The 14,535-nt window shown below is 36.9% G+C and overlaps 1 protein-coding gene across 15 annotated transcripts in view; it reads left to right on the top strand.

The window, feature by feature from the left end:
• The window catches only part of LOC132366929 (contactin-associated protein-like 3), a 167,260-nt gene that overhangs the window by 100,323 nt on the left and 52,402 nt on the right, over window positions 1-14,535 (top strand). For 14 of the 15 annotated variants that reach the window (XR_009503614.1, XR_009503609.1, XR_009503617.1 and 11 more), the window contains one exon: window positions 11,564-11,674. Coding sequence is in view for 6 of the 15 variants with exons in the window: in XM_059924380.1 (XP_059780363.1) it covers window positions 11,564-11,674 (111 nt within the window). In the remaining 9 variants the exon portion in view is untranslated. Of the gene's footprint in view, window positions 1-11,563; window positions 11,675-11,987; window positions 12,176-14,535 lie in introns of those variants that run through there. The other variant, XM_059924381.1, reaches the window with a different exon arrangement.

Here is a 14,535-nt window from a genome sequence, read left to right as displayed (position 1 = left end):
GACCCCCAGGTTGGGAAGCCTGACGTGGGGCTCAGAACCTTTACTCCAGTGGGTGGACTTCTGTGGTATAAGTGTTCGCCAGTCTGTGAGTCACCCACCCAGCAGTTACGGGGTTTGATTTTACTCTGATTGCGCCCCTCCTACCGTCTCACTGTGGCTTCTCCTCTGTCCTTGGACGTGGGGTATCCTCCTTGGTGAAGTCCAGGGTCTTCCTGTCAATGATGGTCCAGCAGTCAGTTGTGATTCTGGTGCTCTCGCAAGAGGGAGTGACAGCACGTCCTTCTACTCCGCCATCTTGGTTAATCCTCTCCCCTTTTTTATGTTTATGTTTCTGCTCTAGATTTTTGCTTGTGGTTACCATGAAGTTTACATAAAACATCCTACAGGTAAAATAGCCCCTTTCCTGCTGATGCCAGTTTATCTTCATTCACCTATAAAGGTTTCATCTGCTTACTCTTCCCCTTTTCTATTTTTAATGTTAGAAATGATCTCTATGCTGTGATTTCATTACCAAGTTGTAGTATCTATAGCTATTTTTAATGTTCTTTTCCTTTAACCATTATATTATAGTTAAGAATTTAATATAGTGTTTTAGAAAAGATTTACAGTATTCTAATTATGAGTATTTATCATCTTAATCAGAGTTTTGTGTACTTTTGTCTTTTTGTTTCAGCTTGAAGAGCTCCTTTCAACATTTCTCATAAGGCAGGTCTAGTGGTGGTAAACTCCCTCAGCTTTAGTTTGTCTGGGAAAGGCTTTAATTCTCCTTTATATCTGAAGGATAACTGCCACATATTCTTAGATGGAAATTTTTATCTTTCAATATTTTGAATATGTCATTCCACTATCTATCTCCTGACCTTCAAAGTTTCTGCTGAGAAATCTACTGTAGCCTAATGGGGGTACCTCTGTAGGTTGCTGTCTTTTTTTTTTTTTTCCCCCCCTGGCTGCCTTTAAAATTGCTTCTTTCTAATTGAATTTTGACAGGTTCATTAAAATGTGTTTTGGAGGTCTTTCTGTGATGAGATAACAAGATATTCTGTTAGCTTCGTGGATCTGTATATTCATCCCTTCCCCAGATTTGGGAATTTCTCAGCTATTATTTCTTTAAATAAACTCTGTCCCCTTCCCACTCTCTTCTCCTTCTGGGATGCCCATTATTCTTACGTTTCCCTTTCTAATAGAATCAGATATTTCTCATAGGCTTCACTTTTTAAAAATCTTAGCTCTCTCTTTTCTTCCACCTGAATTATTTCTATATTTCTATCCTTGAGCTTGCTAATTCCTCTTCTACCTGATTTGCTCTATTTCCAGTGCATTGTAATGCATTCTTTATCTCATTTATTGAGTTCTTCAGCTCCCGAAATCTGTGTGATTCTTTTTTAGAATTTTAATCTCTTTGGTAAAGTATTCCTTCTGCTTGTTATTTTCATTCCTAATATCATTGCATTGCCTTTATGAGTTTTCTATTCAATTTCTTCATAACAGCTATTTAAAACTCTTTATCAGTTAGATCACAATATTCCATACCTTTGGGTTTGGCTACTGGAAAATTGTCTTGCTTTTTTTTGCAATACCCTATTAGATTCCCTAAATAAAAAATGGAACACCATTTTTATTTAGGTAAGACTTTGTTTACTTTGATCCTAAGAATGCAACAGGGTGGCAGTTAGGAGCCTTCCTTTCCAGAAGGTGGCGCTATGGCACAAGTTTTTGGTTTCTCTTACCAGCGTTAACTAGCGGCTTCTAAGATTGGGAACCCACACAGTTAAAACAAAACAAAACAAAACAAAAACAACAACAACAAAAACAACGCGTGGTGGCAGAATGTGGGCGCAGGGGGGAGGTGTGTGTACTTAGCACTTGGGGCTTTGTGGGTGTCCATGGCCTGGTAGAGATATCCTCAAGTTGGGATGGGGGCGGTGTCCCGGGGGTCCTTGGGTGGCTGGTCCCCTTGCCTCCAGGGGCAGACAGCAGGAGACATTTTACTTCAGTTCTCTTTGTCTGTCTACTTACCTTTCCTTTCCCTCTGCCCATTCACTGCAGTCTCTCCTCAGAGAGAGCAACTGGTCCCGCCAGCTGTAACACACGTGGCTGGGCAGACTTCCAGTCACTGCCTTCATCCTCCAGCTCCTCTGCCAGAAAGGTGGTGCTGGCTCGCTGCCAGAACAGCAGCCGCCTTCTGTGCTGTCACAGCCTCCTGCCACCAGCTCTGCAGCCACTTACCTCAATCCCTGCTACCTACTCCATGGTCCAATCCACCCACTTTGGATGCACAGGTGGATGGACCTCTTGGATGTCGTTGTATGCTGTGGATAGGTGCTTTTTTTTTTTTTTTTTTCTGGTTATGGACGTCCTAATAGTTGTAAATCAAAGGAGAGAGAGAAAAAAGGAACGATTCACACTATCATGATACTGACGTCACCCCAAAACTGCATATTTCATTGCTCTGTGACTATTTCAACAATTTGAGTAAGTTGTGTGGAATATTAGACTTTGCCCCTTAAATGGATATTTCAGATTTATATACAAGCAAGGAAGTTTTCCAGTTAATGAGCTATGGATAGTGAAAGTCTTTTTAAACTAAATATTTAAAGTAATATCAATACTAATATGAGTCAACAGCTGAGTTTCCCAAGTGCATCTTTCTGGGCACTAGCGTGATAGGGCTTCAGATTTTTGAAAGTATGTCTTTTACACTGCCCAACTCTCCAATTCTGGTGTAATAACCACAGAACCTAATACAGATACCAGGGCTACTCATATGAAAACTGCAATTTAGTGCACACTCCTGGTGGCTACGTTGAGGGTCTCTCCTGGCACAGTTGAGGTTTTCATCCACTGCAGAGATCTCTCAGCTCCTGTCCCAAGCGTTGTACATTTCCTTCTCTGAAGAACAGAATGTGTCTGCCTTAAGTACACAAATAAATCCTCTCACTAAATCAGAATTTCAGGGGCACGGATGGGGAATTGCCCCTTGGGTATCAGTGTCTGAAAAACTGCTGTGTCTATTTCTCCCCTGAATTTCATTGCACAAAATTATACAATCTTGATAAATCTAGACGTGTTACTTCTAACACAGATATGTTCTCATCTTTCCATTTGTGAATTATTTTTGAAAAATATCTGAGTGTGTTGGATTGCTGAATTTTACTGACATGCCCTGTTTAAGCAGGAATGAGAATGCCTTCTGAAATGAATACTTCATTGGCAGTCCCTTCCTATTAGTGAGAACCCCTCTTCTCTATCTATATTTTCCTGGGTCCCACTATCACATACCTACCCCACACCCAGCCTGGAAATTAAGACCGCATGATTTTTCTGTTAGGATGAACTTGGCTGTTTCAATGTTTTAAGCTCAATATATGTCAGGGTTGAAATATAACTTAGATATGGAGATTTAAGAAAGTTGCTCTCGGACTTGTGATCAATTTAATTCAGCAAACATTTATCAAATGCTTACCATGTGCCAGGCACTGTGATGGAAGCTGAAGAAATAAAGATAAATAGTGGTTCTTTAAAAAAAAAAAAAAGTGCTGTTCCTGTATGAGAAGCAGTATGATTCATTAAACTGGCACAAGTTATAATTTTAGAAACACTCCCACCACTTGGAATCTGTTCCTCTTGTCGAATATAATTTTTCAGCAGTCATGAGTGAATAATAATTGGGATAATTAAAATTGACGTTTAAAACAGATCTAAATCCTTGTCTGCTTAGGGTGCTGAAGCAGGACAATCCATGAAAAACTACAGCCATTCTCCCTCCAGATATTTGATTCCTCTGAAGGCTGGTAGAGTCGCACACCCTTGCACAATTTTAAAACCATGAAGGGATAGAACTAAGTTTTATAAATGGGCTCCAGGATGTATAACTGGGGAAAAAAAACCCTGAAAGTTTCTCTTCTTTCTCAGTAAGTTATTTAAATCATAGCACTTATTTTTAAGTGAATACTCAGGGTAGTTGATAAAGAGAAAGCCCCCCTGCCCTTTTTGAAAAATAAACTTTATTTTTTGAGCAGTTTTAGGTTTATGTAAAATTGAGCAGAAAGTACAGAGATTTCCCATATACCCCCTTCCCTCACACATGCTTAGCCTCTGCCATTACCAGCATCCTTCTGCAGAGTGGTGTTGATACTTTTTTTAGTTTACAATTGATGAACCTGTGCTGACACATGATAGTCAGCCCAAGTTCATAGTTGATGTTTCCCTCTCGGTGTTGTACATTCTGTGGGTTTGGACAAATGTATAATGACATGTATCCAGCATTATATTATTGTACAGAATAGTTTCACTGCTCTTAAAATCCCTTGTGTTCCTCTTATTCATTCCTCTCTCCCATCTAAACACTGGCAACCACTGATCATTTTACTGGCTTCACACTTCTGTTTTTTCCAGAATATCATATAGCTAGAATCGTATGGTATGTAGCCTTTAAAGACTGGCTTCTTTCACTTAGTAATATGCATTTGGGTTTCTTCTGTGTCTTTTCATGGCTTGATGGATCATTTCTTTTTATTACTAATGTTCTACTATATGGATGTACCACAGTTTGTTTATCCATTCCCTACTAAAGGTGTCTTGGTTGCTTCCAAGTGTTGGCGTTTAATGACTAAAGCTGCTATAAACATTTTTGTGCCTGTTTTTGTGTAGACATAAGTTTTCAACCCCTTTGGGTAAATACCAAGGAACAGATTTTGGATTGCATGTAGGAATATGTTTAGTTTTGTAAGAACCGGCCAAACAGTATTCCAAAAAGGCTGCACCATTTTGCATTCCCACCACCAATGAGAGTTCCTGTTGCTCTACATCCTTGCCAGCATTTGGTGTCATTAGTGTTCCAGATTTTGACCATTTTCATAGGAGTGTAGTGGTATCTCATTGTTGTTTTAATGTGCATTTCTCTGAAGACATATGATGTGGAGCATCTTTTCATATGCTTCTTTCTCATCTGTGTATCTTCTTCGGTGAAGTGTCTGTTAAAGTCAGCTTAGGACCATTTTTTAATTGGAGTTGTTTGTTTTCTTATTGGTAAGTTTGAGTTCTTTGCATATTTTGGATCAAAGTCATTTGTTCGATGTGTATTTTGCAAATATTTTCTCCCATCCTATGGCTTGTGTTTTCATTCTCTTGACTGTCTTTTGCAGGGCAGAACTTTTTAATTTTAATAAAGTCCATCTTATCAGTTCTTTTCTTCATGGATCGTGGCTTTGTATCTACAAAGTCTTTGCAGAACACAAGTTCATCTAGATTTTCTCCTATGTTATCTTCAAGGAGTTTTATAGTTTTGTGCTTTACAGTTAGATTTGTGAACCATTTTGAATTAATTTTTGTGAGAGGTAAAATGTCTGTGTCTAGATTCATGTTTTTGCTTATGGAAGTCCATTTGTTCCATTACCACTTATTGAAAAGACTATCTTTGGTCTATTGTATTGCCTTCGCTACTTTGTCAAAGGTCAATTGATTATATTTGTGTAGGTCTACTTCAGGGCTCTCTGTTCTGTTTCACTGATCTATTTGCCAGTTCTTTTGCCAATACACTGTCTTAATTACTGTACCTTTATGGTAAGTCTTGAAATCAGGTAGTGTCATTCCTACCACTCTGTTCTTCTTCAATATTGTTTTGGCCATTCTGGGTCTTTTGCTTCACCACATAAACTTTAGAATCAGTTTGTTGATATCCACAAAATAACTTGCTTGAATTTTGATTGAGATTGCCTTGAATCTATAGATCAAATTGGGAAAAACTGAAATCTTGACAATATTGAGTATTGTCCATGAACATGGAGTATCTCTCCATTTATTTAGTTCTTCCTCGATTAATTGCTCAGAGTTTTGTAGTTTTCCTCATATAGATCTCATGCATATTTTGTTAGATTTATACCTAAGTATTTTATATTTTTTAGGTGCTAATGTAAATAGCATAGTGTTTCAGATTCCTAATTCCACTTGATCATTGCTGGTATATAGAAAAACAATTGACTTTTGTATTTTAACCTTGTATCCTGTGACCTTGCTATAACCACTTATTAGTTCCAGGAGTTTTTGCATAGATGATCTTGTCATCCATAACAAAGACATTTCTTTCCTAATCTGTATCCCTTCTATTTCCTTTTCTTGTCTAATTGCATTAACTAAGACTTCTAGTAGGATGTGGAAAAGGAGTGGTGAGAGGGAAAATCTTTGCCTAGTCTTGATCTTAGTGGGGAAAGTTTCCAGTTTCTCACCATTAAGTGTGGTGTTAGCTGTAAGTTTTCGGTAGATATTCTTTATCAATTTGTGAAAGTTCAACTCTATTCCTAGTTTACCAAGAGTTTTTACCATGGATGGGTGTTGGATTTTGTCAGATGCTTTTCTTCATCTATCGATAGCACCATGTGATTTTTCTTTGTTAGCTTGTGGATGTGATGGATTACATAAACTGATTTTTGAATGTTGAACCAGCCCTGAATACCTGGGACAAATTCCACTTGTTTCAGTATGTAATTCTTCTTCTATTTTTTAAAAATCTGTTAAAATTTTTATTTTATTTTACTTTATTATTTTGTTTTTGGCCACACCGTGTGGCTTGTGGGATCCTAGTTCCCTCACCAGGGATTGAACCCGGGCCCCCTGCAGTGGAAGCATGGAGTCCTAACCACTGGACTGCCAGGGAATTCCCTGTAATTCTTCTTATACATTGTTGGATTTGATGGCTAATATTTTGTTGAGGATTTTGCATCTGTGTTCGTGAGAAATATTGGTCTGTATGTTTCATTTCTTGTAATATCTGTGATTGGTTTTGGTATTATGGTACTATTAGCCTCATAGAATAAGTTAAAAAGTATTCCTCTGTTTCTATCTTCTAAAAGGGATTATGGAGACATGGCATGATTTCTTCCTTAAATGTTTGGCAGAATTCACCAGGGAAGCCCTCTGGACTTTGTGCTTTCTGTTTTGGAAGGTTATTATTATATTATTAAAATAATTATTTGAATTATTGTTTTAAATTTTTTAATAGATATTTGTCTTTCTCCGTCTGACTTATTTCACTTAGTATGATAATCTCCAGGTCCATCCATGTTGCTGCAAATGGCATTATTTCATTCTTTTTAATGGCTGAGTAATATCCCATTGTATATAGGTAGCACATCTTCTTTATCCATTCATCTGTCCTCAACAAAATACTAGCAATGCAAATCCAACAATACATTAAAAGGATCATACACTATGATCAAGTGGGATTTATCCTAGGGATGCCAGGATTTTTCAGTATCTGCAGATCAATGGCTGTGATACACCACCACAAGTTAAAGAATAAAAACCATATGATCATCTCAATAGATGCAGAAAAAGCTTTTGACAAAAATTCAACACCTATTTATGATTAAAGACTCTCCAGAAAGGGTCCTAGAGGGAACATATTTCAAAATAATATAGACCATATACAACTAACCTACAGCTAACATCATACTCAACAGTGAAAATCTAAAAGCATGTCCTCTAAGATCAGGAGCAAGACAAGGATGTCCACTCTCACCACTTTTATTCAACATAGTTTTGGAAGTCCTAGCTGTGGCAAACAGAGAAGAAAAAGAAAAGGAATCTAAATTGGAAAAGAAAGAAGTAAAACTGTCACTGTTTGCAGATGATATGATATTAGACATAGAAAATCCTACAGGTGCTACCAGATAACTACTAGAGCTCATCAATGAATTCAGTAAAGTGACATTTTCTTTGCTGAGGAATTTTTAGTCTACTTTAGAACATAATGCATATTGAAAAGATGCCATTTATATACAGTTGTGTATAAACTGGATTTGAAAGTTCTGAAGAAACTAAGAGCATGCATCACCAAGGAGCTGTAGTAATCCAAAGAGGTTTGTCTGGGTCTGTTTTTTATTTATGGAGAGGGTAGATTTAAGTAGTTTTAGGAGGAGGTCAAGGGTCTGGAAAACACTCAGATAGTGTCACTTAGATTGAGGGGATTAAGGCAATTATGTTTTCCCCAGCTATGGGAAGTTCCAAATTTCTAAGATTTTACCTGGAGAAAAGAATATATATATAATTTTTAAAAACAGAAGCTGAAATATTGTTTAATAATTTCAGTATAAAGCTGTTCTGTTGGCAGGACAAACAATAGGCCATTGATTAAAATGATGTTACAATAGGTACAACTACTGAGACAATGTTTGCTCATTTAATACATAAGAACGTATTATAGAAGCATGCACACAGGGATGTGCCGAGCACTCTGATCTGAATCATACATAAATCATGAACAATTACGGTGTGTCTGTATTTTCTATAAGACACGTTACAATGGATCCTCAGTTTCCCTTTAGAGTTCCTAAGCTTTTCTGAGAACATTTGAGCTTCTGAGTACATTTGCACTTTTGAAGGAATAAGTGCATTTCAAAACTGAGATTATTTCATAGAATAATTTCTTATTAATATGAGTGTTATTATGAAGAGAAATAAACTTACTTTAGCCTATTTAACTGTAATATTATCTGTCTATTTTCATTTGTTAATTCTTACAAGATTATTACTTGTACTCACCTCATTTTCCCCCTAAGTGGTAAATAGTTGTACTTTTCAGTTGTTTTGCCATCTCGTTTGTTAAAAACAATTATTTATGAATAATTGTTGTAGCTTTGAAGCATTTCAGGATTCATCTTTTTTTTTTTTGGATAGAAATAGTATGTATCAGACTATTGATAAGAATAATATTCAGTGGAAATCAAATATTTTTTAATGATTCCAGAAAAAGAAAATTAAGTTGTGTCTTAACAATTTTGGCTCCAGGAATCGTAGTATAAAATATAGACATTTCAGATTGAAAACAATGGTTAAGGAGATTTTTGGATGGCATCTGAGACTTCACCTAACTTGAATGTAATTTAGTTAAAACCACAGTGAATGTACTGAAAACACTGTCCAAACACAGAGCTGCTCTTTTCCAAGTACCTTATTGGACATGGTCACGTTTTTTGATCACGTGCATTCTCAAATTTGACTGTGTGGAAGTGAATTGGAACAACCAATTAGGGTTGTAAAGAAAATGATCACTTTTAAAATTGTTTCTCAAAGGCAAAGATGACTTCATAAGAGCGAGTACATCTTACTCTTTTTTTTTTTTTAAAGACTAAGATTCATATGCCTTCTTTTGAGGAAAGAATAAAAAATGAGAATATGGCTTGGAACGTTGAATGCTGCCTTCTATATCTCTCTATAGGGAAAACGTCCTTATAGAATATTTTGAAGAAGCTTATGTGATGACTTGTCTTACCATACTGAAAATAATAAAAGCAAACACTATTAATCCTCATAGAAACCCTATGAATTGTGTGATTCCCCTTTGTCCAGTTGTGTGATTCAGTTGTGTGACATCCTCATTGTACAGATGAGGTAACTGAGGCTTAGGGAGGGCCAGTGACTTCCCAAGAGTAGGCAGCTTGGTAAATGTCATGCCCACACCCTGTCTGGCTCCAGAATCTACACTTGGTCCTCACTGTTTCCAACCCAGAAAGGAGAGACCCCAATACGGTGAGATGAGAAAGATGTGAGCAGAGGGGACTGAGTGGGGAGCGTCTGGGGAGACTCAGAAAGGAAGGCGTGCTGGGGGGGGTGGGGGAGGCTGGGAAAGGAGCAGGCTTCCCAAGCTAAACAGTTGATGGAGATAATCTTCACTTACCCTCCACCAGCTCTGTGACTTTGAGCAGGTTACTTAGATCCCTGGGACCCCTTTACCTAAAGGGGGAATGATGCAGGCCTGGTCTGCTCAACAGGCAGAGAAATTGTCCCCTGAGAAATTGTCACGTTAACATTCGAGTTAGCACAGCTGACTGTGGATTGTGGATAATCCCAATCTTCTGGAATTTTCTGAATGGCTAATAATGCCCCAGTAATGTCTCAACAGCTTTGTACTTGCAGTGCACACACTCACAACGGGTGTTTCTTTGCTCTTCCTTGTTCCAAGGACCCTTCGGGCACTTTGCTGAAGCCTGACCCCTTCTCACAGCAATGCTTGTAAATGCATAAAATGTATACATAGGGTTACAAAGTAAATAGTTATATTGAAATGCTGATATCAATGTACTAGAAATTGTAACATAGTGGTTTCTTAGTTATTAGCGCATTAAAAAACAAGATCTAGTGGTGACTTTAATAAATACTGTTATTTTGAAGTAAAGGGGACCATAAACAATATTTCTAGATGTCTTGGACAACGATTGCTATTAAAATATCTGTAACTTATGTTGGTAACATATGCACGGGCACTGGTGAATATAGTCTGGTTTGTCTACATTTGTGACTGAAGAATATGCTAAATTTTAGCTAGAGGTTAGTGAAAATAAAGATGTAATTTTTTTCTATTCATCTCAACAGACCCCCTATATCATATTTGTACCACACGTTAAGAACCCCTGAGCTGTGTGGTTCACTGCTTCAAGTTCTGTGAAAAACCCTCCTGAGCTTTGATTGAACTTCTAATGAATCTTTAGATCAAGCTAGGGAAAACCGGTACCTTAAAAGTAGTCTTCCTATTTGCAATCATTGTAGTCTGAATTTATGTAGTTTTTCTTTAATGTCTTTCAATACAATTTTTATAATAATCTCCATAAATGTCCTGCAAATTCTGTAAGATTCATTCTTAGATACTTTATATGTTTTGTTAGTATTTGCTATCCTATTTAATTTAATTTCTAACTATGGATAAGTTTAGAAATACTATCAGCTTTTGTATAATGAATTGTTAAGCTAGCCAATGACTTTCAGAATTTCTACCTCCATAATCATATCATCTGGAAACGATAACGGTTGCTCTTTTTTATCCAATTTTGTGCTTTTAATTTTTAAATTTTCTCTTACGTACTGATAGGACTTTCAGTGCAATGTTCAATAGAAACGGTGGTGTCTGTGAAAGTGTTCTTTCTGATTTTCAAGGAAATACTTTTAATATTTTCCCATTTAGGAGTGACGTGCTGGAACCAATTTTTAGCAGCTAGCAAGAGCCAATCATTAACTTTTCATGAATTTTGCATGAAAATACAATCATTATTAAAAATTAAATTATATAAACATAATTAATTAAATCATATTAAAACAAAAGTAATACATTCTGAAAACTCACCACTTCCTACTTTATTTTATGTCATCTTGCTGTTATCAGTGCTCTTGAGGTTATTTACATACCTTGTATCTGCGTGGTGAAAATACTATATAATGATTCTTTTTCCAACTTCCTGGTCAGTGACATCACGCTGCTAGCTTTGAATTGGCCATGGTACGAGTATTTACACCATGGAAAGTGGCAAATGCTACCAATCAGGGTTTTTAATTTTCCTTAAGAGCCTGTTGTTCAACGTTTACTAACACACCTCTGATCAAGACTGATGTTTGCCACAGGCTCTAGCATTTTCCTAGCCTGTTAACTAAAAAGAAAGGAAATTAAGGAAGAAGACAAGGGAGGGTGGCAGGGAAATAGGAAGGAAAGGAAAGTAAAAGGGAAGGAAGAAGAGAGGAAGAGAGGACAGGAAAGCTTTAATCAGTGTATTAACCCGCACGTGGTGTTTCCCCCCAGATAGCGGTGACGCTCCTCTGGCGTCTGCCCTGGCCCGGGCTTCCTTCAGCAGCTCCTCAGAGCGGTCCAGCAGCCACGGCCCTGGCTTCGCAAGCCTTAATCGCAGAGACGGTGAGTCTGCAGCTGTCTTTTTGTCAATCCACGCTGATTCTTTCCCAGAGAGAATTATTTTCATTTTTAGTTCATATTCCTTCTTATAGGTCAAAACTTAATTATATTGAGTTTAATGAAACTGAAGAAAGCCGCAGGTTCATCATATCTGCTAGTATTCCTCTGCTAGCTTTCTTCTTGCTTATGATCCATTTTTTGGTTTGTTTTGATATCTTCCTTCCCTATTGATTGCCAGCAAATGATCATCAAAAAGATTTATGAGAAGGGAATTATTGGAGTCTAGATTTTTTCCAGGGTTATCATCCCTTTTTAGTTTTAGGACCGGCGACAGAAGGGTGACTAGTCAAGTGCGCTGGTCATGAATAACTACAACAACACAAGAAGGAGCCAGTGCTGCAGCCACTGGGGAAGCCTGATGTTTGCAAGATGTGAAGCTGCCAAAGGATGTCATGGGAAAATGACTCCATTCCCAGGACTTGGCCTGGGAGGAGACCAGGTGAAGGCTGCTACTGAAAATAAAGATTCCCTTCCTATTAGTGGGAAGGGAGTTAATGACTTACTTTTTGGAAAGATCCGTTTTTGCTACTTGAATGTTGTCGAGTGAATTACCTCTTCTATTGCACAAATACTAATTCAGTGGATTAAATAAGTGAATACATACACTTCAAATTCAAATGCTTTGCTACTTTTTTTGATTAACTTTTATTGGAGTATGGTTGCTTGACAATGTTGTGTTAGCCTCCACTGCACAACAAAATGAATCAGCCGTACCCATACAGATATCCCCTCCCTTTTGGACTTCCCTCCCATTTAGGTCACCACAGTGCATTAGGTAGAGCTCCCTGTGCTATACAGTATGTTCCCATCAGTTGTCTATTTTATACATAGTATCAATAATGTATATATGTCAATCCCAGTCTCCTAATTCCTCCCACCCCACCCCTTTCCCCCTTGGTATCCATACATTTGTTCTCTACGTCTGTGTCTCTATTTCTGCTTTTGTTTTGCTACTGTTTTAAGGGATAGATTTTTTAAATGAAAGATGAATTCAGAAAGTAAAAGTTAAAATTAACTGTGTCCCATGTAAACGCACTGCTGTAAATTCTGGAGATACTACTAAGGAATTGAGTGTTTTCCTCCCTTTCTTTGACATTTCTAAGATCAGAGTTAAAGTCTAGCTTGAACTTTACTGTGTCCTTAAGGATCAAATTTGGGAACCTAGTAAGTGATCAAATAGATTGGCAGGGAAGGGTAAGAACACAGGTGAAGAAATTCAATGAGCTCAGGATGGGAAGGCATGTCCATTAATTGTCCACCTTCATGGTCTTTTCCCAGGAAAAAGCATTTTGTGGCCAGATATTTACTCCTCAAAGCATCATTCATAATCATTTTTAGCACCCCAGTAAAAATATATTCTCATTGAAACCAGATTTCAATGAGATCAGTTATCAAATTACCCATTTTCGGTCTGGTGGTTATTCTAATATCAGCTTAACATCTAAACTTTCCAGTGGTTTCCCTAAAATTGTAAAAACTAAATAAGCCATATTTAATTAGTTTAAAGTGGCCCGAGGGGCTTGTGTGTTGTGTTTCTAATTTGCATGTGTAGAGTATCTTTATGATTCAGGCCTCCAGTGCTATCAATATAGTGGCACTGGGAAGTTTATAAACATTAGAAGGGAAAATCCTGAAGCTTAAGATGAACTTATTTCCATTATATTTAATTAAAAAACTAATAACTCAGAATATTATAAGCCATCATTATAAAATGGTAAGTACAAAGCTTATCTTTTATATTTAAACTACTCTCTTTGCAAATTTAAATTAATTATTTTAAGAGTGGCAATCAACTGATGAGGGTTTTTTTTTCATGGTTGTTGCTACTCTGATTGCATATAGTATACATTTCACTAAATATCCCTAGATATTACCACCTGATTTCAGACCCATTTCTAAAGCATGCTTTAGACAGCACAATTTATCAATATTCCTTCTGAAGGATTATCTATATGTGTTTTCTGTTAAAAGCCAGCATCCCAGAGTCTTTATTGACATTTCCTTTGCCTTGGTAAATGCTGGAGAACATATTAGTTCACTTTAGTTTAGATGATTATGATGTAAAATGTGGATAGTATGAAATGTGGATGAATATAATGAGGGCGATGATTCTTCATATATAGTAGTTTTAGCTTTTTGGAATATTTTGTGTATGATCTAGTGAGGAAAATCATGTTCGACTCCCTGATTGTATGGTTAAAATTTCCTTGGTCTGTGTTGTGGTATTTGGAAGTTTTAAAGAAGGTGGTCTGTCTTACACCCCTAGTTTCTTATTTTGCCCATAAGGCATTGCGCTTCTAGAATGTTCATTAAGAATTAGAAATGTCTCAAATATCACAGCTTCCACCAAGAACTTTATACATAGCAGCTGATCAATTCATCTACCTGATACATAAAGGTAGTAAGAGAATAGTCTATACATAATTTTTGATTGTATGTGTGTGCATATATATAAATTTGACCCACTGTATATAACCCCCCAAAGCCAAATAATTCAAACTTTAAGACATTTTATGATTTTAAAGTACTTCATTGATTCAACACATAACAAATGTTAATTAATTGACTAGAACTTATTGCACATTTCATGTTTTCTCTTTTACATATTTTTTACTTATGCAGTTTATGTATTTATTTTGTTTTCTATTAATTTATGAAAAGTAGTAAGATATTTCTTAGGAAAGACTTTGCAATAAATAGAAGAAAGAAGTCTATGAAGGATATTAAGAGGAATGAGCAGAGAAGTTAGGAGGGATCCAGGCGTTTCTAGGGACAGGTGGGCCAAAGCAGAGAGATGCAGACCT

This window comes from Balaenoptera ricei, chromosome 6 (genome assembly GCF_028023285.1).
Source record: "Balaenoptera ricei isolate mBalRic1 chromosome 6, mBalRic1.hap2, whole genome shotgun sequence".
Taxonomy (NCBI): Eukaryota; Metazoa; Chordata; class Mammalia; order Artiodactyla; family Balaenopteridae; genus Balaenoptera; species Balaenoptera ricei.
Note: the sequence above shows the minus strand (reverse complement) of the source record. Positions and strands in the feature narration are given on the sequence as shown.